At 38.1% G+C, this 27,902-nt stretch overlaps 1 protein-coding gene across 3 annotated transcripts; it reads left to right on the forward strand.

The window, feature by feature from the left end:
- The first annotated feature begins 570 nt into the window (after window positions 1-570).
- On the forward strand, window positions 571-27,782 carry LOC133877586 (ubiquitin carboxyl-terminal hydrolase 8). Of its 3 annotated transcripts, none has more exons than XM_062315956.1 (13): window positions 571-787; window positions 1,217-1,465; window positions 3,056-3,197; window positions 5,222-5,281; window positions 5,358-5,453; window positions 15,592-15,918; window positions 16,070-16,210; window positions 16,337-16,507; window positions 17,415-17,672; window positions 17,801-17,949; window positions 23,697-24,254; window positions 24,983-25,256; window positions 27,279-27,782. In XM_062315956.1, exons 1-13 carry the CDS (start codon window positions 702-704, stop codon window positions 27,393-27,395), a joined length of 2,628 nt encoding a protein of 875 aa, XP_062171940.1. In that variant the 5' UTR covers window positions 571-701; the 3' UTR covers window positions 27,396-27,782. The 3 variants fall into 3 exon arrangements, with proteins under 3 accessions (XP_062171940.1, XP_062171939.1, XP_062171938.1); XM_062315955.1 differs by lacking the exon at window positions 571-787 and adding an exon at window positions 836-1,011 and having other exon boundaries at window positions 16,337-16,498; XM_062315954.1 differs by lacking the exon at window positions 571-787 and adding an exon at window positions 837-1,011.
- Window positions 27,783-27,902: the final 120 nt, after the last annotated feature.

Here is a 27,902-nt window from a genome sequence, read left to right on the forward strand (position 1 = left end):
TTAAAGTTACATTTAGCATGCGGAATAGCTATTCGATTAGAAAGAATATTAAAAATAGAAAAAATATGGAATGAAGTATCATTCGAACAACCATTCAAATAACCAATGAGGGAATGACTATTCAATAAATTGAAGAATATCTAATCATCATTTTCCTCAATTTAAGGAATTGTTTCTCATGCCAATGAGAATAATTATTTTATTTTACGTTATTCCATTCCCAATAAAAGTTATATTCTGCGTGTCAAACATAATCTAAATTTTTTATTATTATTATTATTATTTTGATTACGATCATTCTTATTGTTATAACTTTTACTATTGCAAGCTATTCTTTTCTAGATGTCTTTAGCATTAAGCAAACTCACGAGCCAAAAAAAAAAAAAAAAAAAAAAAAAAAAAGAAAAAGAAAGAAAAAGAAAAAAGAGAAAAAGAAGAAAGAAAGAAAACAGTTTATTAGACAGCGAAACAGTTTTCGTGTTTTTTTTTTTCGCAGATGTTTCTCAGGCTGCCTTCAATTTTTTTTTTTTTTTTTTTAAACACATTTTATGTTATTTATATTTATATATACATTTTTCCCTCCTTGAATTCTTCACAGAAAAGCTCCACTAGTTTCTCTCTGCAAATCAGCCATTCTCTCTCTCTTTGAAATGATCTGCATTTTCCAAATCCATTTCTAAACCTCTGCTTCTCTCTCTGCAATGGACGGTCTCCCCGAAGATCTCTCCGATTCCACTCAGCGACCTGATTCGGACAACGACCAGCGACTCTACTTCGTCCCGTACAGGTCTCGATTCTTCCTCTCCAGATTCACTCTCAGCCCCTTTCAATTCTGTACTTTCTTCCCCACCATTCACGAATCTAAACCGAAACTCCAACTGGGTCATTCTGATTCCTCAATATGGCGTGTTTGGTTGCCGGGAAACGCAGTAAGAGAAAAGAAAACGGACGGGGCTGTGACTCGAAATGTTGGGAACTAGTTGGTTCTGAATTCGGCTGTGTTTTATTCCAGTTTCGTGTTCTCTTTCCTCCCTAAGTTTCTCGGCAACCAAACAGAGTTTTTTTATTTTCATGCTTTGTTTTCAAATTCTTGTGATCTGGGTGTGCCTGCATTGGTGGAAAGTAATTGAGTCTTAGAAGAGTGCGTGTTAGAGTGTGTGAATTGGGTTTTTGATGTGTGAATTGGGTTTTTGATATGTGAATTGGGGTTTTTCAGGTGGTGGAAGGATGCACAAGATTCAATGTCAGGGGATTCGGGTTCGAAGAAAGCGGTTGTGTACTCGGCTTCGCCGGGTTCCTCATATGCGGGTCCTATGAAGCTCATCAACAACATATTCAGCTTGGATCTTGTTTTCAATCTGAGAAGAGAGGAGGATTCAGTGCAGAGGGAAAATGGTGAAGTAGGTGTCTCCGGACGGGACTATGCCTTGGTACCTGGCGAAATGTGGGTGCAGGCACTCAGATGGTGAGTGGTCGAGATTGGTTTTAGCAATTTTTGTGATGTAAATTTCTTTTTATAATTGATAATTGAAAGATATTTCTGAAGTGAAATGAGGTTTTGATAAGAATGCGTGCGCATGCTAGTGTGTTTGATGCCACTTGTGGTGTAGATGCACTTTTTTTTGAATAATTTAAGTAGCTCACTTGATAGTGTTTCTGGCGTGTAAATGCTTGTCTGAGGTACACTATGTTGGAGGCTTCATGCTTTTGATACTGTGTAAGGATCGATTGTTTTTATGTTTTAATCAACTGCTAAATGTTTTATATGGAAGACTAAATAAATGTCTATCATAATTGCCATTGATTTCCCTTATCTGTATTTTTTATTTGGAAGGAGTATTACTGTTTTGCACGTTGACCACCGTTTTTCATTATAAATATGCTATACAACACACGATTATGTCTATTTCTAGATTGGGAGCTGAAATTTCAAGTATTTGATCAAACCATTGTTAATCTTAGAAGACACGGTAATAGTTGTTCGGTGTTGTGTCAAATATTTTGATGTATCTGGAATTATTTGAGGTTTTGAATATGAACATGCATTGGACAGATGTGTTTGATGCCACTTGTGCCGTTGATATTACTCTTAAAGAACACAGTTAGCTATAAGATTTTCCTTGCATGTTAGGGGTCTTCTTTATTTTGGCAACTGAGCTGCATTTTGCAGTAGGTTTCATGCTTTTGATAACCTGTTATACTTTCCCTTCATTTGACAATTGCTGGTTTTTTATTTGGAAGTTTGTGAAAGAATAACGATGATTTATATTATCAACAATGATGTTCTTAATTCTCTCATCGTTCCCCCTGACAAGAAATTAGGCTACATTATCTTTCAACTACCTAGGCATGATAGATGTTGGGGGATCTTCTACCCTACTCAAAACTTTCATACCCTGTGATCAGATTAAGCTGAATGTACATTTTCGGGAAACCTGTTGTTAATGTCTTAATACCCTCAAGTGTGACTTCCATGTTAAATAAGTATCTGATACTGTTTTGACTAAAATTTAGTCATTCCGAATAATTCTCCTTGGAGGCCTACTCGAGCAAGGGTTATATCCTGAGGAAATCTAGCACCTCACAGGGCTACAAAAAGCTTCCAAAAAAGAGGGGGACCAGGACTGATATCTGTTTCAGAATGGAAAACTTCTTGAGTAGGATTCACCCATCTCATCTATCTTTATCTATATCTAATGACATATGACCTGACCCTATGCTTTCAAAAGGTCATGTGGTCTTACTTTATTTGATTAAACAAATAAATTTTTGTCTTATGGGTTGATACTTTTTTCCATCCTTTATTTGTGGTACTTGATCATAATGATAGTTGAAGGTGAGTTAAAATTTCATTCGATTGATTAAACAAATTGTCTGTCGAGCCTCAGATTTTGCGGTTTTCGTTAATGAATCAATATGATGATTTTATTCTAAAGTTCTACAATTATGTGATATGTATGCCTTAAGATGCGACTCAAGGAACATAATTTTTTTTGTCTCTTGTAACTAAAGCTACTTAGCATCTTAATGCTAGTTTGTTGTGCTTACTCTGTAGGCATAGTGATTCTAAAGTTGCAACAAAAAATGGTAAGAGCTTTTCAGCGGTGGAAGATGATATTTCAGATGTCTATCCTCTAAAACTACGACTTTCGGTTCTGCGGGAAATGAATTCATTAGGAGTGAGAATATGTAAAAAGGTTAGTTTACTCAATTAGACCACTCTTTCCATGTTTGATTCTCTAAGGTATGGAACATCAATACCTATTGACTAAGCAGTCAATTTCATGTGACTCTTTATGGATACTTGAGCTTGCTTACTATAACTATCTTTTAGTGTGTGCATAAATCTGTTCCAATAAACAATTAAGATTGGATAGTTCAAGTCAATAGATTTATTAGGCTTAAAAAGCATTAAATGATACATGAGCTATGTTATTATTTTCTGAACAAAATTATTATTCAAGCAAGGTTCATATTATTAGTTATAATATCACAAAGATTCTTTTCTGTACAAAGACCTGTAGCTTTGCATTTTGCTCAATAATGCTTTTGAAATATTTCCTTTGGTGGTGGACTCTGATATCTCGGGTGATCTCTTAGAATTTTTTCCTTCCTGTTTGCAGGAATCGCCATCCTTCATTTTATACCTCTCTCTCTCTCTCTCTCTCTCTCTCTCTCTCTCTCTCTCAAACAACACTCATTTCCTGGAACCAAAACATATATTAGTTGGCGTTTTTTTTTAAAATGAAAAACTATGTTACTTGATGTATGAGTTGAGAATGCAATAGTCTTCTGAAATATTCTTTATTAATGATGTTAGCTGAATAACGACATCTGTATTTTAGTAATTTCTCATCAAATTATGGATATTACATTGTATGGGTATGTTATGTGTTATTCTAGTTTGCTAATTCTATATTTAGTGTAAATATTTGTATTTGTTTGAGTTTGTGCATCAAGGTAATTGAGGTAGTAAATGCATGTATGCCAATGATAAAATGGGTATTGGTTTTATTTAATTTAATCTAGAAGTGGAGGTTATACTGTAAAATGCATCGTTTCGGTTCAATGCTCCAAACTAATCCTGTGTAATGACTGAGCTTGTTCGTTATTCTTAACACAAGAAAGAGAGTGCATGTAAAATGCTGTAATAAAAGCAAATTACTGCTACGATGCCACTTCTTCATGGGTATAACTTCAATTTTTGGTTATTTTTCCTCTAATTAGCTTTTTGCTAAAAATGACCCTCCCCTCCACTGATCTTTACTAGACAGCTAATATATGCAGCTTTTTTTCTTTCCATTTTAATAAAGAGACATTTGTAAAAGGTAGAGGTTGGTCCTTTAGGTTTGGCTTCAACTGGAAAGCTAGTATTTGTTTTCTTTGTTCCATACCACTGACGTCAATCTAATTACCTCGCTCTTTTTTTATTTATTTTTTTTTATTATTTTTAAATATAGGAGCACTAGCATTTCCTAGACTTGAATGAACTAAATATCAGTCGTTAGTAAGGGTCTTCCCCAAAGTTACTCTGTAAAGCCTTGCATCTACCCACTATTTCTTTAATTTCAAAAATTTGACTTGCCACTTGGATGTGGATTGGTTGGATTTAGGCTACTTCAATTCGGAGCGAATATCCAATCACTCATAACTTCCAAGGTAATCAAATTTAAATGGCTGTGTGGCTTTTGGTGAAATGCTGGTAGACATAACACATTGACTTTTTTTCTTCATAATTGAATGTGTTTAATCAGAAATTGGAACATTTAGTAGTTGTGGAACATCCAAGTTGAGTGCATCAGACATTATTGATTCATCATTAGCTTTGGAGTGTTACAGCTCTATGTATTCCAGTGCTTGGCTCAGATTGTAAATGGTGGGTGGCCTTGGGGTTGCATATATGTATATATCTACCTGGGGAGAAGTGGAGATCCAGCTCTATGCAGTCTGAAATTCGTGATAAGTTAGGACTTAAGGGTGGGCTGCTGTTGTGATGTTTTAGACATTCAAATAGTTTTGAAAATATTTTTAGGATATTATAATTCAGACCAGCACTGGGTAATGACCCTTTATAATTTTCTGTAATTCATCCTTTTTCGTACCATGGCCTATGCATATATTCTAAGTATGATGCTGCCATGTTTCTGAATAATTAGGCTATCTTGCCTGTTGAGGGCTTTCTACATTTTTCATACCTTAATACACTGTTCTTTTGTCTTAGGAGAATGCAGGGGAGCTCTTCAAAAGAGCCTGCAAAATCTTCAGTATAGAGTCTGAGCTGGTAATCAATTATTTTATTTGGAGCTATACTGTTTAAAGAAGAAGTGAATGGCTTCCTAACTTCTTTTATTGTACAGTTACGCATCTGGGACTTTTCTGGGCAGACAACCCTGTTTTTTACGAATGAAAAAAATAAGTTTCTCAAAGATTGTCAACGGCAGTCAGATCATGATGTAAGTTGTACTTCTGTTTGATTACATTTTTGTTTAGTTTATTTATTATGCACAGAAAGTTTTTGCATCTTTGACACTACTCTGTATTTATACAGCACCCCGTTGTATATTTGAAAATGCACATTAGCTGTGTTATATTCTCTGCATTTGGGAACCTGTCATAGAGTTTTCAAGCAAACTGTGATTGATATTTGTAAAATTCTATTGGTTAAAATTGATCATTACCCATTTAAGCAGTTGGGTTGAAATGACTTTCGTGTGACCTAATTGAGTATATTAGATATATGAACTAAATATTTTTGGTCATTTCTTTTATATGTAGAATGTTCATATTAAGTATGTGTGTATTTTTTTTTTCCAAATATTTTTATCGTGATTTCTAAAGAAATAGAACTTTTTCTTTAAATATTTTGTTTGCCATTATTATCTCTTAGGGGCTGGCAATTTTTGATAAAACTTGTGAACTCGACACAAAGTTAAGGGGTTAGGGTGAAGCTTAAATGGGTTTGGGTTATAAACGGGTTGACCCGTTTAATAAACGGGTCAATAATAGATTGACCCGTTTGACCCAACAAAACAACTCTTTCTTTGAATCAGTTAGAACTTGAACTAAATACTAAAAAGAATTGGATTCTATTCTTTATATGATTATTTTTTTTGATAGGTAATAAACAGAATATTATTAAAAAGCGTAAAAGGCGCCCCTAAGCATACATGGAGTATACAAAAAGGACACAAAAAAAAAAAAAAAAAAAGAAGAGAAAAGAAAAGGAAACACCCGAAAAACCCAAAAAAAGAAAATTACATCAAACCCCCATCTTCTTGCCCCTGTCCCGACTAGAACCCATTCCCCTAGCATCGAAATTGATAGAACATTCTAGATTCTTGACCTCTCTTTTCCCCTTTTTCCTTTTAATCTCCTTATCCTTCTTAGGAGGGGATTCAAAGTCAAAGCGCTCATCCTCGATCAAAGCCAAAAAATCTATAAATCTCTTCTGATCAGATCCCACGAACAAAACCCCCATCGTGCGAAAACACGACTTGCTCTCTTCCACAACCCTGGAGTAAACAACAACACTATCCTTTGGAACAACCCCTTTAGAAGAATCCCCCACCTCAACGATTCCAGACGGCAAACCAGGAACCAGGGGGCACCCAACAACACTTCCTTTTGGATCAACCCCCTTTGAAGATTCCCCCACCTCAACGACCCTAGACGATAAACCAGTTAACTGGGGGTGCCCAACCACAAAGGGGACCGGTCTTGGCCAATGAGGAAACAAAACCCACTGACCACAGGGAAAGGAAACCGAAACCCCAGGAAGACCCAAGAGATTAACCCTACCAAAACTCCTTCCCAAGGCAGGGACATCCGCAAGCATCCCTGCCTGCCGACGGAGAGACGATGTTCGATACAAAGAATTACCAGAAGGCGCACTAAGAGCAACGCTGACGAGATCACGCCCAGCACCGACAGACAAGTCACCAATCTCCCCAAACTGAAAAACCTCAACGCCCGACCTCACCCTAGCTGACAGAAGAACCCCTGCCTGCCGAAGGATGAGCCCTGATTCGGAAGAACTTGAAACTAAAGAAGGCCGCACCCCAGAAGGAATAACACTCAGAAACACCGGCGGACGCAACATCAGCACCGGAAGAGAGGAAGGGACGGCACCCTCACTGACTGACTCGACCACAGGAACGAGCACCCGATCATTGGATCTAGCCCCAGAAAGAGACAGAACTATATCCACCCCAGGATCTGCCGCCGACGTCACGTCCGGCCGAAGGGCGCTCCCATGGAACTCCATCGGACGCTGAAGACACCCCTGACCCGAGCCCTGCCCCGATATTGCACCATCAGCCGACGACAGCTTATGGCCCGAAACATCGTCCGAATTGGCATTGGGCTTAAACTTTGCCCCAGCCCGAAACCCTTTACCAACAGACTTTACCCTCTTAAGCACCCGACCCGCCACAAAACCCACCCTACGTTTAAGCCCAAGAGAAGACTTATAGCCCAGCTTTTTCGGCAAGCCACAGGCCCAAACCAGCGCCTTGGAGAACTGGCCCAGGATTTCAAACACCTTCTCGAACACTCCAACCAGTCCCTCCCCTTGCAGAGAAACGTCACCCTCAACGGCTGAATTCCTGGACACGCCAGCCTGCCTACAGACACAACCTCGATACTTGGACTGGTCTTCTGCACGAAGGTTCAAACCCGAGACGCCGACCGGTTGCTCCTCCAGAACGGAGCAATCACTCACCTGACAGACCGCCCCCATCTCCATACCCCGCAGCTGCGTCTTCTCCACGTCGCACCCGACTGGCAGAGGCCAATCACCAATCATCTTTGTTTCAACTCTAGTTCCTGAGACGGTAGCTGCTGAACTCACCACCGCCGCAAACGACGGACGTCCTGAACCTATCCCCAATTTACGGCCCGACGGCAAAACACCAGAAGAAGAACAACTGCCAGAAGACGAAGGCCCACACATGTTTTCCAGAAAATCCAACATTTTGCTCAGCTCCCCAGAAACACGGCTCCACCCTCTCCCGTCCCGACCTTCAGGAAAAAGGATGCGCCCTCTCCGACCTCCGTCGAAAACTGCCACCTCCAAGAACCGCCCAGACCTGTTTTCACCTCTTCGAGTGATGGTCGCCTTTGATCCCTCCCTAAAGGATTTGACGAAATCCTCGATCCCAGCATTACCCAAGACTTCTTCCACCCTCGACAGTAACCAAGCAGTGCAACTCAACCCGAGAACAGCATAACCTGAAAACCCTTTTCTCTTTTCCTCCACCTGAAGCTCGGCAGACCCTGCTTCCACCGAGAACCGGAAGGACTTTGCCTCCACATAGAACCGGCTCTCCATAAGGCTGAAGCCGACACCCCTACAGGGAAGACATCCCTTCCAAACAAACGGAAAAAAAAACTCACCACCCAGCAACCACCGAGAGATTTAAGAGAGAATGACAGAGAGACCGAAGGCTAAGGTAGAACCCCAGGCGGTACGCGCCTGCACGCGCCACCGCAACAAAGAAAACGGATGAGAAGCGAGAGAGGAAACGATCAATTTTGGGATAAAGTGCAAAATTTTAGGTTCAACAACCTATGATTATTCAAACAGTATATATATATTTGGAGTGGGTGTGTGGAAACATATTAGGAGGGGGTGGGAGAAGTTTCGCAATTTTGTTCGTTTTGAGGTGGGGAATGGATCACATATTAGTTTTTGGCATGATTGGTGGTGTGGGGATAGATCCTTGAAGCAATGCTTTCCAGCTCTTTTTAGTATTGCGAGGAACAAAGATGCGATGGTGGTGGATAATTTGGCTATTCATAATGGTGTTATTCAGTGGAATGTTCTTTTTATGCGACAAATCTAGGATTGGGAGATGGATATGGTCCTTTCTTTCTTCGATCAATTGTTTTCCATTTCGGCTTGACATGGAGAGGGTGACAGGTTAGTGTGGAATCCCTCTAAAAAAAGATTTATTTGAGGTGAGATCCTTCTATGAAGAACTTATTAGGAAAGATGACCCATCTTTTCCCTGGAAGAATATATGGCGTGTTAAGGCTCCAACAAGGGTGACTTTCTTCGTATGGTCAGCAGCTTTGGACAAAATATTGACGCATGATAACTTGCGTAAGAGGAATGTTATAGTGATGAAGTGGTGTTGTTTGTGTAAGAAGAGTGGGGAGTCTATTGATCATTTATTGCTTCACTGCGAAATCGCCCGGGATCTTTGGAGCTACATTCTTATTTTATTTGGGGTAGAGTGGGTTATGCTACGAACGGTATTGGAGTTGTTGAATAGTTGGGGGCGGCGATTGGGTATGGTCATGCTAAAGAAGCTTGGCGGTTAGTTCCTCTGTGCTTATTGTGGTGTATTTGGAGGGAGTGGAATGCGCGGCTATTTGAAGATGTAGAGACATCTATGGTGGAGCTACGGAAGCGGTTGCTTAATATGTTATATATTTGGATAGCGTCCCATCATAACTTGAATGATTTTACTTATGTAGACTTTTTAAAATTATTCTCCGTTCGTCTTTTTTAGGGGTTCTCTTGTATACTTCCCGTGTATAAGGGTTACGTCCCTCTGCGCTTATTTTTATAAATTGCAATTACTTATCAAATATATATATATATATATATATATATATATATATATATATATATATTTTATAAAGTTTATTATATAATGGGTCAAATGGGTTGTGTTAACCCAACATGACCCGTTTAATAAAAAGGTCAACCCGTTATTTATATGGGTCGTGTTAGGGTCGAAGAGTTTGACCCGTTTAGCTAAACGAGTCGTGTCAGGGTTGACCCTTTAGGGTTGGTGCATTAAACGGGTTGACCCGAACCCGACACGTGAACCCATTTTTGCCAGCCCTATTATCTCTGATGTTTCGGGTCCCCATCCTATTGTGTCATCCTTTGGCTTAGTTAAATAGTACGTTATCTTTACTTATCAAGAAAAAAAAGTTCATTATCTTCTCTCTCTCTCTTCCATTTTATGGTTTAAGAGTTTTTCCGAAAAGGGTGATTGACAAATCTAATGTTGAGAGTAAGATTTCTAGACTTGATATTATTGGTAGATTCCTAGACTACCACTCCAATGTAATCCCCCAACTGAACTTTAAATTTGGACAATTGACCTCCCAATTTGAAGAGTTTGTTGCAATGACCCCCATCTGTCAAATCGAGGGGAGTTGATTTAGACACAAAATACGAAACTTGAGCTGCATGTTCGTACTTGCCACGTGAAATTACCAAAATTATTCCTAAAGAGGTCTTAGTTCTGAAATGACCAACTTACTCTAAGAAATAACCAAATATTCTTGCTCAAAATGGTAATATCTTGTGGCGCCGTTGTAAAACCTCTACTCTTTTGTGGCCTACTGAACTAACTTCGATCAACGGAATTCAACTAGCTCTCAGAATCTATTCGTTCTTTTCCTATTCTGAGTAGAATCTTGTTGTTCTCTTTGATTGCTAAGATTATGTCCTTGAATAGATTCACTAAGCGGGCAATAGAACTCACATGGCTTTTCTGATTATGACTGTGGTTATGGTTTTTGCTTTCTTATTTGCGCTATGCATTAGTGATCAAGTCAGGCCAAGTGTTTCTGGGCCCCCTATACTTCATTCCCAATAGGGACCTCTTAGGAAATGGTCCTTCACTAGGGCACCGTATTCCTTCTAAACACTTCTGCTTGTACTGTTTTTTGTCCTCGTCATTATCTTTTGAAGCATCATCACAAAATGACTCAAAAACGTTTTCCTCGGTTATTGTATGATCATTTTCCGTTGATGTTAGATTGTGGAGTGGGGAGTGGGGAGTAGGGGTAGTAGGTATTTTAAGTTTGAAAATATGTGGCTGCAATTATAAGGTTTTGCAGAGATGGTCAAGATGTGGTGGGATCATATAATTATGAGGGGAAATCTAGTTATGCGTTAGCACAAAAATTGAAAGCGTTGAAAGCTGGTTTGAAGAAATGGAATGAGGAGGTCTTTGGTGATGTAGGGAAGCGAAAGAGGGAGATAATGGAGAGTCTTTGTGCTCTGGATCTGCTTGCAGAGGAGAGATCATTAACTGAAGATGAAAGAATTAAGAAAGAAGGTTATTCTAAAGAATTGGAGCGGAGTATTTATCTTCAAGAAGTACTTATCAAAAAAAAAAAAAGAGTATTTATCTTCAAGAAGTGAGTTGGAGACAAAAGTCAAAGGCTCTTTGGTTGAGAGAGGGAGACAACATTCGCAATTTTGCATAGGAGAAATAATTCGGTTGAGTCCTTAGTGGTTGATGAGAATATGAGTGATGAGTTAGTAGTAATATAGGATATATTGTGAACTTCTATAAACAATTATATTCAGAACAATATATGTGGTGACCAAAGATGGATGACCTTTCATTTCTTTCCATTGATGATGGGGAGAGAACTTGGATGGAAAGAATTTGAGGAAACTGAAGTGTTGGAGGTGGTGAGGAACTTTAATGGAGATAAGGTGCCATGACTTGATGGATTTTCTATGGCTTTTTTCCAGAGATGTTGGGAGGTAGTAAAAGAGGACATTATGGCGTGAGTTCCATAGACGTGGAAATTCGAGAAGAATTTCAGTGCTACGTTTGTTTCTCTTATTCCAAAGAAAGCTGGGGTGTGTCTAAGTCAGAGATTTTTCTCGTAGACAATGTGGGGGATGTGGAGGGTTTGGCTAGCATTTTTGGGTGTGGTGTGGCGTCGTTGCCGATGAAGTATTTGGGTCTTCTCTTGGGTGCTCGCTATAAGGCTTCCACCATTCGGAGTGACATTATTGAGAAGATGGAGCATAGGTTGGCGGGATGGAAGAGGCTTTATTTATCAAAGGGAGATAAGTTATCAATGATAAAAATTATTTGTCCCTTTTCCCTATTTCGGTAGGAGTGGCCAATCGATTGGAAAAGCTCCATAGGGACTTTCTGGTGAGATGGTCGACTATATGTACTCTACAAACTTCAGGAGGTTTAAGGGTGAAAAATATGATTTAGTTTAAGTGAGCCCTTTTGGATAAGTGGTTGTGGAGGTTTGGTACGGAGAGAGAGGCTTTGTGGAGAAAGGTGGTGGGTATTAAATATGATAGTATGAGGGGAGATTGGTTTAAAGGAGGTTGGGGGGGTCCTATGGTATGGGAGTGTGGAAATGTGTAAGGAGGGAGTGGGACGGTTTTGCTAAATATGTGAGATATGAGGTAGGAGATAGATCTAGTGTTATGTTTTGGCATGATGTTTGGTGTGGGGAGCAATTGTTGAAGGTCTCATTTCCGGAATTATTCACTATTGCTTGCGGTAAGGATGCATGGGTGGCGGATAATATGCAGCTCCAGAATGGAAACATTTATTGGAATATTATATTTACTAGACCGGTGCATGATTGGAAGGTGGAGGTGGTTTATGGGTTCTTTGAGTTGTATTCTCAAAGAGTAAGATATGGAGGTGATGAATGATGATACAATTTGTTGGATTCCATCTAAAAGGAAAACATTTGATGTTAAGTCGTATTATCAGGTATTATCTAATAATGTAAGGTCAAATTACTTACAAAAAAAAGAAAATGAAGTTTGGAGGATTTCTAGCATATCACCATTGATGAGTCAATGTTATTGCAAAGGGTTTTGCACAAAACCAAACTGCTTTCTCATTCCCTAGTTGCCTTGGGTTCACCAGTAGACACTCTTTGTTAGCTCACCAAGTCATAATGTGGAAATCCAATTGGCTTGAGCAACTGTATGATCCTCATATTGTCACGTTGATCTACGACTGAAAGAGCCAGCCTAGACACAACTACGCAATTATTAGGGGTGTGCCCTACCACTGCTAATAGCTCGTTGAGCGAGCCTCCCGTCGGGGCCTGCTATGCCAAAAGCGAGAGAAACTCCATCCCTCTCTTTCCTTTTTTATGTCCCCATGTCCTCCCCATGTGGCGACATGGGGGCGAAAAAAGGGGATCCTATCAGCTTGTTTCGACCTAGGAAAATAAGCTCATGAGCTTAGTCTTACTTCATGTTCAGCTGCAAGAACCTAATCTGAAGGACCATGAGTAATATAAGATCGACCCCCAGCTCCCAACCTAGTAAAGGGGAGCAAGTTGAGTCTCCTCGGATCTCACATCAGCAACTGCTCTCTCAATGTACATCTCCCCTCCCATCAACACCTCTTGAAGCTTGATAGCTTGATTTCATTAAACCAGGAAAAGTGGAGGGCAGGGTGTGGGTCACGCCCCCTAGAGAGGTGCAGCTGAGGGTTGTTCAGAATGGAATAACACCTTGGTTGGTTATTTTTTGGGGTCGAAATTACATTATGCTGCTGTGAATACTATTGCCCATAAGATATGGGAAAAAGCTGGATTGTCTGAGGTTTTATCTTCCGATATTATCAAGACCAAAAACCTTTGGGAAATGAAAATTCGGGGGACTGCTCCTGGGCATGGAGAAAGATGATGAAATTGAGGAATCTTGCTATAGAGAATAATTCCTTCTAGCTGGTGCTTGGGGGCAAACATGGAGTCCCTCTGATCGACTCTGGAGTCCTTTTGGCATCTATTTGGAAGAAGGTTTGGACGTACTTTGTAGCAGATTTGAAGTCCACAATCTTGATGGCCTTCCTGAAGCCATTGATGTAGTTGGAGTGCTCATGATGATGTCAATGCAGAGGAGGGTGGAGTTGACGTGGGACTGAGGAAGGTCGAGCTCGAGAACCTTGTGGCTTACCAAGTGAGGTTGCAAGTGACACATTGGCATACGTGTCGTGGGAGTTGGTGGTCATGATGTCGAGGATCTTATAGACTTTTGGAGGTGGAGAAGTTGCTTGTCAAGGTTGGAGCACTGCAAGTGGTTGTCGGGGTCTAGGTCCAAGGCTTTCTAGTATACTATAAGGAGCATGGTCACACACCCCTTAGGGTCCGCATGTGCTTCATTGCCTTTGCTGTGGCAATCTTGATGGATGCCATTGGATTCTATTGTTCTGATTGATCTGTTCGGCGTGGACCCCATTTCCTTGAGATCTTTGATCTTTTTAGACTTCAGCTTTGGACTAAGTAAAGAAGAAAAAGTTCTGGCTAGTCAGGTTGGTGGTTTCCTTTACATTCAACCTGTTTGGATTTTGGAGCTAGGACTCGGTCTTTTTGGTCATTTTACATTGCAGGAATCACGTGCAACCCACTGTATTTTTGTCCAAATTAATCCTGATTTTGACGAAGGGAGGACATTACAACGAATTCTTTGAATTGAAGGTTTGATTGCTGAAAGTTAAAAGTTCGAAAGGGGGATTACAAATAGGGTGATAGTCTGGAGGAGTGAGCAGTAGAATTTGACTGAAAATTAAACAACTGAATGTCAGATAGATTATCATCTTTTAGAAGTTACTAGAGCCTTTTTGCCTTCCATGCATGCATGTATGGAGTGATTATTAGGATAACTACTTTGCTTAAATTCGTTGAGTTTTATGTGATATAGTAGGTTGACTTGAATGGGTCCATTCTACTCTCACGGAAAAGCTAATTTATTGTTGCATCAACAGGCCTGGGAGTGTGACTCTTAGCATGTTGAAAGCTGTCCCTTTCACTAGGCCATATATATACCTTAGTAACTAAACTTTCTATGAAGTAACAATACAATACGTTTATGTGTATGTGTGTTTTCATGCGTCTGTGGCCCTGTGCATATGTCTTGCTCCCTGTTCATACATTGCTTCCCAAAATTTTAATCAATGACTTGTCCCCTTCATTAAGTTGGTGTCTGGTCTGGGATTGGGTAAAATTTGTTCAAATTTCTGTGGCCAAAGTCCAGAAAATTTTATAGTAGAGTTCTTTGGGAACTTCTTTTGGTTTCTTAATCTGTCATACAGAACTTGTCATGAATGAAGGAGTCACATCTGCACTGTCACTTTAAAAGGAGTAGTCAAGTTACAATTGGAGCTTCCTAAACTCGTTTACAAAACCCAGTCTCACCGAGTAAGGAACTAATGTAGGACTTAATACTTATAAACACATTTATAATCTACTCACTCAATGTCGGCAATTTACCCACCCAACGTGGAGCTAACCTTTTGGGGTGTGACAATCTTCCCCACTCAAATCCTTGATGTCCTTTGTTAGGGTCCACATCATGATGCAGTGCCCAAGCGCTACACGGTATTATTAGGTTGCTCTGATACTATATGTCCCGACCCAGAAAAAAATCTATCCATATCTGCGCTATTACTTCAAAAAAATTAGTCCAGTTTTACCTAGTAAGAAACTTATGTGAGACATAACACTTGGGTACTTTTATTATCTATCCACTTAATGTGGGAATTCACCCACCCGATGTGAGACTAACTTTTTGGGGTGTCATAGAATTTGTTTTGGTTAATCAATTGGCGATGCTTAGTTTGTCTTTTTTCCTGATAGAGAAGTTCAGTTGGCAGTGGCTATGGTTCGTCCAGAATACTAATTCAACTCTTGCTTTTAGGTTAATTCAATACTCCTGGGCATTTTCATATTTGTCATTTGCGTATAATTTGATTGCAACAACTGATCCTCTGAGTTATTGGCCTTTATTCTATGTAATTTGTCTTATAGATCAATGGGCTCTAATGTTTTGCTTCTATACAGATTGTACTGGAGTTGCAAGTTTATGGGTTGTCAGATTATGTGAAGTGCAAGGATGTAAAAAAAGATGAGATTTCACAGAATCCTGCTCTGGCAAATTCATCTTCCAGCCCTTCATTGCATGGTAGCATTGGCAATATGAACTTTAATTTCAGGCGTACAAATTCAGGCGAAGCTGGTTCTTTGGGATTGACTGGATTGCAAAATCTTGGAAATACTTGTTTCATGAATAGTTCTCTCCAGTGCTTAGCCCACACGCCAAAGCTTGTTGATTATTTTCTTGGAGATTATGGTAGAGAAATAAATCATGAAAACCCATTGGGCATGGATGTATGTTATCCTTTGCTACAGTAAAATATTCATCCTTTTCTGATATTAACGTGATTTGTGTAAGCATGTTTCTATTAGAAGTTCCTAATTTTTCTTAACAGTGTCTGCTGTAATGTTTGAATCTATTAATAAGTATGCACTTCTTCACTAGGGGGAGATTGCTTTAGCTTTTGGAGATTTGCTAAGGAAGTTATGGGCTCCTGGAGCATCTCCAGTGGCACCAAGATTGTTTAAGTCAAAGCTATCTCGATTTGCTCCTCAATTTAGCGGCTATAATCAGCATGATTCCCAAGTTAGTGAAGTTAATATGTCAGAAATAGCTTTTGGTTTTCCCCTTTTATCTTCTGGTAGTGTTTTTACCATGTTGTAATACTCAGCTTATCTTCTAATGATATAATGATTCTTGTTTTGGTCATAGGAACTCCTTGCTTTTTTGTTGGATGGGCTCCATGAAGATCTCAATCGTGTAAAATGCAAGCCTTATGTAGAAGCCAAGGATGGGGATGGTCGACCAGATGGAGAAGTAGCTGATGAATATTGGCAGAATCATTTGGCTCGCAATGACTCTATTATTGTTGATGTGTGCCAAGTAGTCTCTTCCTCTCTTTCGTTTATTAATTTCTTGTCCCTCTTTCTCCTGCCACTCTTTGTTGGCATGTATTCTTCATTTAATATGCATGATACACACAATGATGAACCTTAGGTTCTTGGGTGGTAATCAAGCTATTTTTTTAGTAACTTTGAAACCTTCTGCTTAGAGTTTTTAAAAGTTTTATTGGTAGGGAATTATGAACTCGCCCAGTGGTTTGAGTAGCATTCTACTAGCATGGCAGGTCCAAGGATTAAATCCTTGGGGTATGCACGATTTTTGGGGGAACTGAGATGTGCTTGGCTCTGATGAAGCCTAGGGAGTGACTAGCAAATGAAAAATGAAAAGAAAATAAGAAGAGTATAAGAAATTTATTTATTTCATAGACAGTGTTTAAAATCTTGCATAGAATGTGACATGAAACATGTTGGTACTGTAGACTGAAAACTTGAATTTAAAAAACATTTGGTTAGTCAATTTTTTTGGGCATTTTGTGTATGGACTTTTATCCAATCACATAAATCTGGTGACCCTGATCCTCATAGGACTTGAATTAATGGAAGGCATTGTAGGAAAACTTGATCAGACCATGTTTATCTACCCATTATCTAGTGATTCGACCCAAGTAGGTTTTCTATATATTTAAATCAATAATTTTACAAAGTGATTCTGGTTTGTTATTTGTTTTAATTTTTTTTTTTTTACATCGACTGTCAGAAAATTTGCTTGGATTTGTTTTGAAGTATTTGTTGTAAGAACAGATCTTTATATCTCCTTAAATTGATCTCATTCCAATCCTTTGGAAGACCTGAATGGTAGTCTTATGTTTTCTCATTTGAGAGTTGAAATTATGTGGCTTGTGCATTTTATAGGTAATATTATAATTTTTTTTTTCTTTTGGTTTCAGGGTCAATATAAATCAACATTAGTTTGTCCCGTTTGCAAAAAGGTCTCTGTAACATTTGATCCATTCATGTACCTATCATTACCTTTACCTTCAACAACAATGCGGACCATGACGTTAACAGTTTTGAATACCAGTGGCAATACTGAGCCATCTCCTTATACCATTACTGTGCCAAAATATGGGAAATGTGATGATCTTCTCCAGGCTCTAGGAATTGCATGCTCTTTAGGGTCTGATGAGACTTTATTGGTGGCTGAGGTATATTTTAGTGTCTTAATATTCCGGAAGGGAACTCTTGCTTGTGTTGATGTTAGTTTGGTTACTACTGTTTATGTTGGTGACTATATACTTATATATATATATCTGACCTCTATAGTTCTGTACAGATATACAACAACCGGATTATCCGTTATCTTGAGGAACCAGCTGATTCATTATCCTTAATTAGAGATGATGACCGACTGGTAGCCTACCGATTAGCAAAAGATACAGAGAAAGTCCCTTTGGTTGTATTCATGCATCAGCGGATGGAGGAGTAAGTCAGATTTGTTTCTAGATTTTTTGATAAATAATTCAATTCATTGATATGCGCAGAGGGGCGCAACCTTACCACACATGAAGTATACACAAAGAATTCTCCTTAAATACTAAAAGAAGAACAAAAATCCACAAATTCAGAATTTTTTTTAGAGAACATATTACACGCCCTTGTCCAATTAAAAAGCGATTTGACTAAGATGTTTTTGTGCTCTTCCTTCGTCTTCTAACAATCTTCAAAACATCTTGCATTCCGCTGTCACCATATACTTCACATTAAGCACAACGGGACACTTCTCCACACATCCAGAACTGAACGACTACCCACTTGACTTCGCCAACAATCTAACAGCTCTATCACCCTTGTAGGCATAACCTATTGGACTCCAAAGAGGGTAAAGATCGCACTCAATAATTGTTTTACCACTTCACAATAGAGAAAAAAGATGATAGATAGATTCTCCGCTCCTCTTACACATGCAACACCATTTCACCACTATCACTCTTCTCTTCTTAGATATCCAACGTCAAAATCTTATCAAGAACTGCTGTCCGCACAAAAAAACTCACTCTCAAAGGGACTTTAACTTCTCAAATACTCATTCAAGGAAAAGAAGAACCCCCTTGTAGTAGATAACTCTTGAAAAAACGACCTCACCTCAACTTATTCATCTTTCAAGGAATCCACTGAATACAATCCTCACTACCTCGTCTCCATCTGAAAGAAAATATAACACCAAAAAATGCAAGCACCAAATCTACCTCTCAATCCTGTACAAATCTAACAGAAGATGCATTTCATTGAATAACACCAGTAGAAAACTGCATGTTGTCCACAACCCACGCCTCCTTACAATGAGCAATACTAAATAACTTCAAAAAAACTTCCTTCAATGACTGATCCCCACACCAAATATCATGCAATAACAGAATCTTGTATCCATCTCCCACTTCATATTTGATAAATCTCGAGAAAATTCCCCACCCCTCCTAATATGTATCCACACCCCAACACCAAAAGGCCCTAATACTTCATCAGAACACCAACCATCGCTCAAACTATCATATTTTGCCCCTCCTAGTTAGGTGGCTAGGTGGGGCAACAATTTCACACTTCATGATTTTCTTGATCTTTTTGCCCCTTTTAGTTAGGTGGCTTCTCTTGTATACTTCCTATATACCTGGGCCTTACGCTTTTAATGATATTTCGATTACTTAAAAAAAAACCTATCATATTTTACTTCCACAACCAAATGCCATAACGCCTCCCTCTCCGTAGCATAATCCATTTACCCAACAAAGCTTGTTGTGTGGGTTTTAGGGGTTTTCTTGGGCTTAGGGGGTTTTCTTGTTTGGGGGTTTTATTGTATTAAGGGGGTTCTATTGTATCTTGGGTGTTTGTTGGGGGGTTTCTATTGTATTTTGGGTATTTGATGGTGTTTGTTGGGGGCTTCTTTTGTATTTTGGGTCTCTTGTGGGTTTTGGGAGTTGTGGGTTTGTAGTTCCCTGTGGATTTTCTTGGGTATTTATGTGGGCTAGCTGAGTTGTCTCTATACATATTTCCTATGTACTTAGGGGTGCCTTACGCGTTACTTATCAAAAAAAAGTTTCTCACCCCAAAACCACCAAATTGCACAAGAGAACAAATTGTCGACCATTTAACTAAATGGAATTTAAACTCCTCATTCAAACCTCCCCATAAAAAATCTCTTTGTAGTTTCTAGTTTTTGATGATGCAATTTCCTTTTTAATTTGATATTATTATGCGTGCTACATTGATATTATTTGCAAGTATAGGCATGCAAAATAGTGCGTAGGAGATTTTGATTATAGGATTTCATTGCTTTAGGAAAGGTAATATAATTAGGCTTAAAAATGTAACTTTCATAATTTTTGTAATTATTGTATCTCTTTAATATACAGTTATCTTTTATTGTGTTACGACCCTATCTTGGAATGTACCCAACAAAGTTTATCTTTACCATCCCATCTCAATTTGATGGAATACAATAAATTGAAGAACGAGATAAATAAATCCACCTCCCAATCGTGAGTCACTCTAAGAAAGCTAATATTTCACTGATGAGAATCACTAGAAAACTTCAAATAATATGCCACAAAAGCATCCTTGAAACAAGCAATACTGAACAAGTTTAAAAAAGCTATCTTGAGGGAAAGAAACCTTTGGTGTTTTGAGAACCTAGAGAGCTCTCAAGAGGTGTTAGAGTCGTTTCTCCATACGCTGTATCTTTGGTCAATGGCTTTTTTGTACCCTTTTATCTATCAGCTTTGCTGATTTTCTTGTTTCTTTTTCCTTTTCTAGTTAGGTATTTCCTGTTGTATACTTCCAGTGTACTCAAGGGCACCTTACGCTTTCAATAAGACTAAATTTACTTATATAAAAAAAAGAAGCTATCTTGAGGGTTTGATCCCCACACCACATGTCAAGCGAATCTAATTTTGGAGCTATCACCTACCTCAAATCTAGTATGACTAGGAAACTCCCTTCAGCCCCTCATGATATTTTTCCATAGCCCCACTTCATACGACCCATAAACCTCATAGGAACACCATCCATCACATGAACTGCCATCTTTAGAATTCACAACCATCCTCCACAAGCCCTCTCTCTCATGAGTATAGCGCCAAAGTCTTCAAAAGATCTCAGTTGAACGGAAGTAAAGTTTGGACCCCCAACTCCTTTAGAGATCAGTGTACAAACTTTAGACCAGCTAACCAAGTGGAATTTGAACTCTTCACCAATGTCACCCCACAAAAAATCCGGTTGCAAATTCTCTATGCGATTGACAACATGAACTGGGAAGGGAAAAAGAGATATGAAGTCGGCATATTAGACAAAGTTCTTTTAATCAAGGTAACCCTCCCATCCTTTGATAAATACATCCTCTTCCATCTAGCCAAATGACGTTTTATCTTTTCAATAACGTCATGTCAAATAGATTTCTCCTTAAATGAAGCTCCCGACGGCATACCTAGGTATTTCATAAGTAAAAGACCCTGTAACCCAAAATGCTAGCCATGCCTTTAACATTATTGACATTTCCAACAGGGACCAACCTAAATTTAGCTAGATTAATCCTCAAGCCTGAGATCTCTTCAAAGCATAGAAACAAACAATGCAAGTCTACGAACTTATAAAAATTAACTTCACTAACCTTTTATTTGTAAGAAATTATATTTAAATTTTTATCATGAAATTCTCTAACTATATTTTATCTAATAACGTTATCTAAAATTTTAAACAATCCAATCTCAAGTCTGTATGTATGTTTTACAGTATACACATACACACATATCTATATCATTATTCACAATCACAAGCATTCAAGTTGTGTCTATCATATTAGAAATAGAATTCTTCTTTTACCTTTTTAACTACTTAAGATGTTCTCACTACAAAATTAAAAACAATACGATAAAAAAATGGACTTATTCGAGTTTATATGAGCTTATACGGATCAAGCCGAGTTTATACGAGTTCGGCTCATTTCATAAACGATCATAAATTTTTGTTCAAGTTTGGTTCGTTTAACAAACAAACCGAACTTGAGTCGAGTTTATATTAGTTGAGCTCGAGCTTTTTATGAACAGTTCAATTCATTGACAACCCTACATGCACATATCTGAACCGGATTGACCGTGTTTGAGTCGACCCTGTCGGTATAGTTGTTTTTCAGTGACTTTTGGACCGGTATTTGTGTTTTCCGGCGAGTTTTCAACCAGTTAGTGTTTTTTCGGCAAGTTTTCAACTGTAGTTGGTGCTTTCTGGCGATTTTCGATTGGTATTTGGTATTTTCCTATGAGTTTTCAACTGGTGATTGTGTTTTCCGGCGAGTTTTTGACTGTGTTGGTATTTTTCTCCGACTTTCGACTGGCGTTTGTATTTTCAGGCGTGCTTCAGCCGGATTTGTTGTTTGTCAGCGAGTTTCTGGCCAGTTTCGATGTTTACCGGCGAGTTTTGACCAGTTCGGCCAAATCATCTTTGTTTTAGGCCGGTTTGGTGATGTTTTGGCTGGTTCGTCGTTGTTTTCGGCCAGTTTGGGTTATGTTTCGGCCGGTCCAGTGTTGTGGCTGGTTCTGATGGTTTTTTTGCTGGTTCAACTTGTGTTTGACCAATTCGGTGGTTTTTTGGCTGGTTCGTATTTTTCAACCAATTTGATGGTATTTCAACCTGCAGACGAGTGTGTACAAAGTCTTTGTGCCAATAAAAGTTCATTTGTTCCAAGCTAAGCTTATATAATCTATAAGTTCAAGCTTTAAGGGGAGTGTTAGAAAGAAAATGACAAGTGTCCCTATTCTATAAGGTGATGAAATGTCTCTATGAGTTGTCTTGTGGTTTTTGCTCACAGCTGTGTTTTCTCTTATATACTTACTTTGTACTTGAAGGCTCCTTACACTTTTAATGATATTTTGATTACTTATTAAAAAAAAAAGAGTTTTCCTATGGTAAGGTGTCCATATTCCAGAGTATTGTGTTTCTTCCTATATATCAATGGATTATGAAAGCCAGAAATATAGATCCTGAGCCTCTCTCTTGTGAAATTCACTAATCTTAACAGTATGATTATATGTTGGAAGTCAAATTTAAGAGTTAGTGTTCTTCACCATTCTTGGCCGGAAACATGTGGCTTTTGTGTCTTCTTCATAATGTTTGACTTGTATTCTTGAACTGGAAACGTAGTGACTCTCAACTTTGTGGAACAGTGTGTACTTATAAGATTTATCTGAATTGTATTTCAACCGTGATCATATATAGAGAACCTGATTACAAGAGTTTGAGATAGAGAAGGTTTCTATCTAGGAGAGTTTACATAGAGATAGGATTACACTAAAGGATAGGCTTAATTTAAACCTATTCTGATCTAAACAAATATAACTGGTTAGAGTTCTAGTCTAAGTCTAACCGGTTTGTTTACAATTCAAACTTTAGAAGTTATCTCTTCCGTTGAATATAAGAGACCTTTAGCGCTCGGACTCTTTGACAAGAGTCCGAGTGCTTTAACAGTACTTGTACTTGAAATGGTACTCGCGGCTGTTTAATTTCATTATTTATAAATTTACTTAAGATATAGGTTGGGTACACACCACCTTTGAACCCTGTCCTACCTTCGTTCTTTCATGTCTTATCCTATATACAGAGACACACAATATTAGTCTTGTTATGCTTCTGTACTCGGTTATCTTTTTTAAGGAGGAGCAATATAGTTGCTGATTGTAGAGTTACAAGACCCAACATTGCTTATTTACATATTTATTTATTTGTTCTTTTGGTCCTCAAGTTAAGTTAATAGAAGAAACATATTCCTTAGAAAATATCAAGTCTCTTTGGAGATCGAATTTTAGACTTGCATCTGCCCTTTGCTCAACTTGAATATGTGGAAGCTGAATCGCCATATTGGAATATGTCCTGTCTACTATATGTAAATGCTAATAGATTTTTATGAGTGTGCTATTTGTACTGGGTGAATTTAACTGCTGAAGTCACCTGTCTTTAAATTTGAGATTAGAATGATTTCCAATGTCCCCATTTCACATCGGTCTCTGAGGAAAGTGGGTAGATTCATCTGATACACCTAGCATTTCCTTTATAAACTATAAAAATGCTCCTCAAACATGTTATCTCCTTGCATCCTCAATATCACATTTTCAAGTCATTCTTTGATAAGGATAATGATTTGGATGGTTCACCATTAATCCAAACTCTGTTTAATTTCATATTGTCAGGAACTACATCCATGGGAAACTGATTTCAAGTTGGAAGGCGTTTGGAGTTCCTCTTGTAGCAAGGCTTTGTGAATCTGTTGATGGATCTGATATCTACAATCTGTATCTAAAATTGCTTAATCCATTCCGAATACCTGCTGAAGATGCAACAGAAGATTATGATATCTCCAAGGGCACTACAACTGAAGAAGTTACAGGAATAGAGGGTGCAAAAAGTCCTTTTGTAGTTGGAGATGTGGACCCCTCCAAAGTGAATGGGATTGTCTTAGCCTCAGATGCTGAACTGCAGTTTTATTTAACAGATGAGAAGGGAATCATCAAGCACTCCAAGCTAGTAATGAATGAGCCAGTGGCAGTGATGGGAGTGTCCAGGCGGTTGCATGTACTTGTATGTTGGCCAGAAACACAGAGTGATCATTATGATACACGCCGCCTTAGCTCATTACCCGAGGTTTTCAAGTCTGGGTTCTATGCAAAAAGACCCCAAGAGTCTGTTTCTCTTTACAAGTGCCTAGAAGCATTCTTGCAGGAGGAACCTCTTGGACCAGAAGACATGTGGTCAGTGTGTACATCATTAATCTTCAGAAATACTTTTACGTTTTATATAGCTTGTCTGACACTTGTGGGAGGGTGGACATATTCTGGTTTGTTGCAAGTTTACTTGTAATTTCCATGGTATGTTGGCTTGCTTTCTGCTAGAGTATCAAGGGCATTCGGGCATGTCCGGTCTAAAAATCTGGACGTTTTAGTTAATAATTTGACAGTAGAGATCTCATCATCGTCATCATTATCAAGAGCTTTGCTTTGAGATTGTGTATATGACTCTTCTAATTGAATGAAACAATCTCTACCAGCTGCCTGTGCTTGGCCATTTCTATTCGCTAATTTGTTAAAACTCATTTTCATTGGCCTCCTTACTTTTTGATACTTTGACTTGTACTCTTGCTACCTTTGTTTGCAAATGAACAAAGTAGATAATAGAAGTTTTTCCATATACATTTAAGAAGCCCTTTATTTCTTATGTCAATTGCATTTCAAGTTGTGACACTAATTGTTGCCGAAATATTGTCCATCAATTTTTACTAGTCTTATTTTGTAATTGTTGAAATAGATGGGACTAAAATACTTCAGAGTTGATATCTTCCCGAGTATACTTTATGTTTTCCTGCTAGGTTGCATATATGAATTTTCCTCTACAACCTTGAGCATTTCTTACTTTCCTTGTGTGAACTGCAGCTTGTTATTGCACTCTTTTTTATGTCAATTTCTCTTCTGTGTAATGTTAGGTACTGTCCTAGCTGCAAAAAGCATTGTCAAGCCCTTAAAAAGTTAGATCTCTGGAGACTGCCAGAGATTTTGGTTATTCATTTGAAGAGGTTCTCATATAGCCGGTTCTCAAAGAACAAGCTGGAGACATATGTCGACTTTCCCATAGATAATTTTGAGCTGTCACCTTATATTGCCCAGAGAAATGGTCAGTCATGCAATAGTTACATGCTTTATGCACTTAGTAATCACTATGGAAGCATGGGAGGTGGTCATTATACCGCATTTGTCCATGTAAGTAGTGTTTTTTCTTGTCAATAGCTGATCTTTTGCATTTTTTGATAGGAAACTTGCCATTATACCTTACAGATATCATAACTTGTAGAAAAAGGGTTTACATTCCTATCTGGACTAACATTATTGGTGTTCTACATATACGGGCCCTTGGTATATGTTCTATACATACGGGCCCTGTCATGATCTCTCGAGATATTTAGAATCCTTCTCCTATAAAAACTTAATGATGGGATGATGTGCTGGGAAAAATTGCCTCACTCAGTACTCAGTTCATTCCTTTTCTACGAGCACCTGCATACTTTTAGGATGAGAAAGCTTACATGTATATCTGATATGTCACTGTTTAACTTATTGAATCATTTTAAATCCAGTGTCACTGGTTTTTTTTTTTCCCCCAAACTAGGTATGACTTTTTAGTTTAATTACCAAGGATATTCAGGATGCCTTGAAATGCTTTTCCCTTGTTAGAATGTTATTCAGGGTATTAAACTCATTTTGAGAGCATCCAATAGTTGGGTAGCTTAGATATTATAAATTTTCTTTAATTTGAAAAGAGAAATATCTTATGTGTTTAGCATTGGAGTTAGAGGCTTAGGTCCTTGCAGATCTGCTTGCATAATCTGATAATTACGAAGAAGGATGATCAGCATCAAACTTTAATTGTATGAACAACTTAATCAATTAATGTTTATTTATTTAGTCACAGTTGACTATATTACTTCTATGATTCATAGGGGTGAAAATGCGGATGCGGATAATATCTGCATCATTTGATTACTATCTGCATTCGCACAGTTATTGCGGTTATTAAATGTGATTATTATCCGCTATCCGCATATGAGATAATGAGCTTTTTAGATTACTATATAAATTTATATGCAAGTTTAAATAAACTTAAAATTTTACTTGTTACATAATTCACGATTATTAACCGTAGAGGGTCATGTAGAGTAATCGAGATTTGGATTACCCAAAGAAAAAGAAAAAAAAAGAAAAAAGAAAGTAAATGTAGTGAGGTATGATTTTGAGATGATAGTGAAAAAACCTAACATTACCTAAAGGCCTTAAACTTACCATATTCAAAATGATCTCATTTTAGTAAATTTAATTAAATATATTATTATATATAAAGGGAATGTGGATGCGGTTAATAACCTCATCCGTATACTCTAAAACCGCTATCTGCATATGCGGATAGGACATGTGGGTGGTTATTATCCGTCTGCATTTTCACCCCTAACGAATAGCTTACTCAATAGGATATATACTACTGAGGCAAAAGGGCTTTATGGGGCTGCATTTAACCATGTTCCATTGCTGGCACTAGTTGGACTTAATGGCCTTGAACTGCTAACTTAGGGCACATTTGGTATACTACATGGTTGTTCCTTTAGGAATATGAATACTATTACTGAGAATACAAGAGGTTGGAATGTAATGACCGTTCATATTCTTTTGTTCGGTGACAACACATATGCTTTCACTGAAATTGAACCGAAATTACTAAAATACCTAAGATTTATTTATTTATTTTTTGAATTCCTTGGGGTGGTTGGCCACCCATAACAGAACCCTGGGGTGGTTGCATCACCTCTGAAGCCTCTCATGGTGGATCCCCGCGGTGCTCTGGGGGTGGTTGGCCACTCACAATTCATTTAGCAAATTATTATTATTATTTTTTTTTAAAAAAATTGGGTTTGAAAGAAAAAAAAAAGTGGTTTTTTTTGGAAAACATAGTCTATTCCTCTTCTCATGAGAATAATTATTCCCGTGGGAATAATTACTCTTAAGAATGGTGTGCAACCAAACAAAAGAATAGTTATTCAATAGGAATAACCACTCTATTCCCGGGTATATTCCTTCCGCCTACCAAACTTGCCCTTAATTATAATAGCAGATTCTTTGTGAAATAAAATTGCAATGCTAACTTTTCCTTTCATATAATTTGTTGCAAAATGATTTCATCTTATGCTTAAGCTTCACTTTGCGAGTATTTTAACTGTTTTTGTTCTGATGCAGCAAGGGGGTGACCAGTGGTACGAATTAGATGATAGCCATGTTTATCCCATCAGCATGGAGAAGATAAAGTCTTCTGCGGCATATGTTCTTTTCTACAGAAGAATTGTAGAAGTATAACATGAGAGTTATAAATCATTGAAACCCTATTGGAGCAAAGATTTCTTCAACATTTTTGGCAATCTTATCTTACAAGTATCACTAGATTAGCATTCTTTTGTATTTGCATTAAATTATTTACATTGATAGAGTTTCCAGCATGGAACAAAGTGGAGATAATTAGCTTAGGGGAGGTGCTGAGGATAAGTGTAGCATAGCCAACTGCAGAAAGTTTTTTATTAACCTCTGCAACATCTCTTTAGCTTCAAGTGTAGAAAGTTTTTCCAAAGGGGATTTACATCCAATCCCTGTGAAAGTGTATTTGTTGATATCATTTATGTAGTTGATGATAGACGATATGGAATATTTGGATAGGCAAATTAATTAAGTCTTGCAATTTGGTGTTCATTATTTCCAATTTTGTGGCATTTATTGCCTGTTGAACCTCCTCCTGTTTTGCCTGTGGCTTGTTTATTAAATTCTGGAACAGAGTGACTGGAAAGGTGAGTGGTGTGTAGAAGTAAAAGA

This window comes from Alnus glutinosa, chromosome 9 (assembly GCF_958979055.1).
Source record: "Alnus glutinosa chromosome 9, dhAlnGlut1.1, whole genome shotgun sequence".
NCBI classification, from domain to species: Eukaryota; Viridiplantae; Streptophyta; class Magnoliopsida; order Fagales; family Betulaceae; genus Alnus; species Alnus glutinosa.

Bases quoted from the DNA above. Each gene is read 5' to 3' on its own strand.
- LOC133877586 (XM_062315954.1), top strand. From the start codon at position 902: ATGGCGTGTTTGGTTGCCGGGAAACGCAGTAAGAGAAAAGAAAACGGA. The intron at 1,466-3,055 runs GTGAGTGGTCGA...CTTACTCTGTAG, and splicing joins TGGGTGCAGGCACTCAGATG to GCATAGTGATTCTAAAGTTG. The intron at 5,282-5,357 runs GTAATCAATTAT...TTTATTGTACAG, and splicing joins TCAGTATAGAGTCTGAGCTG to TTACGCATCTGGGACTTTTC.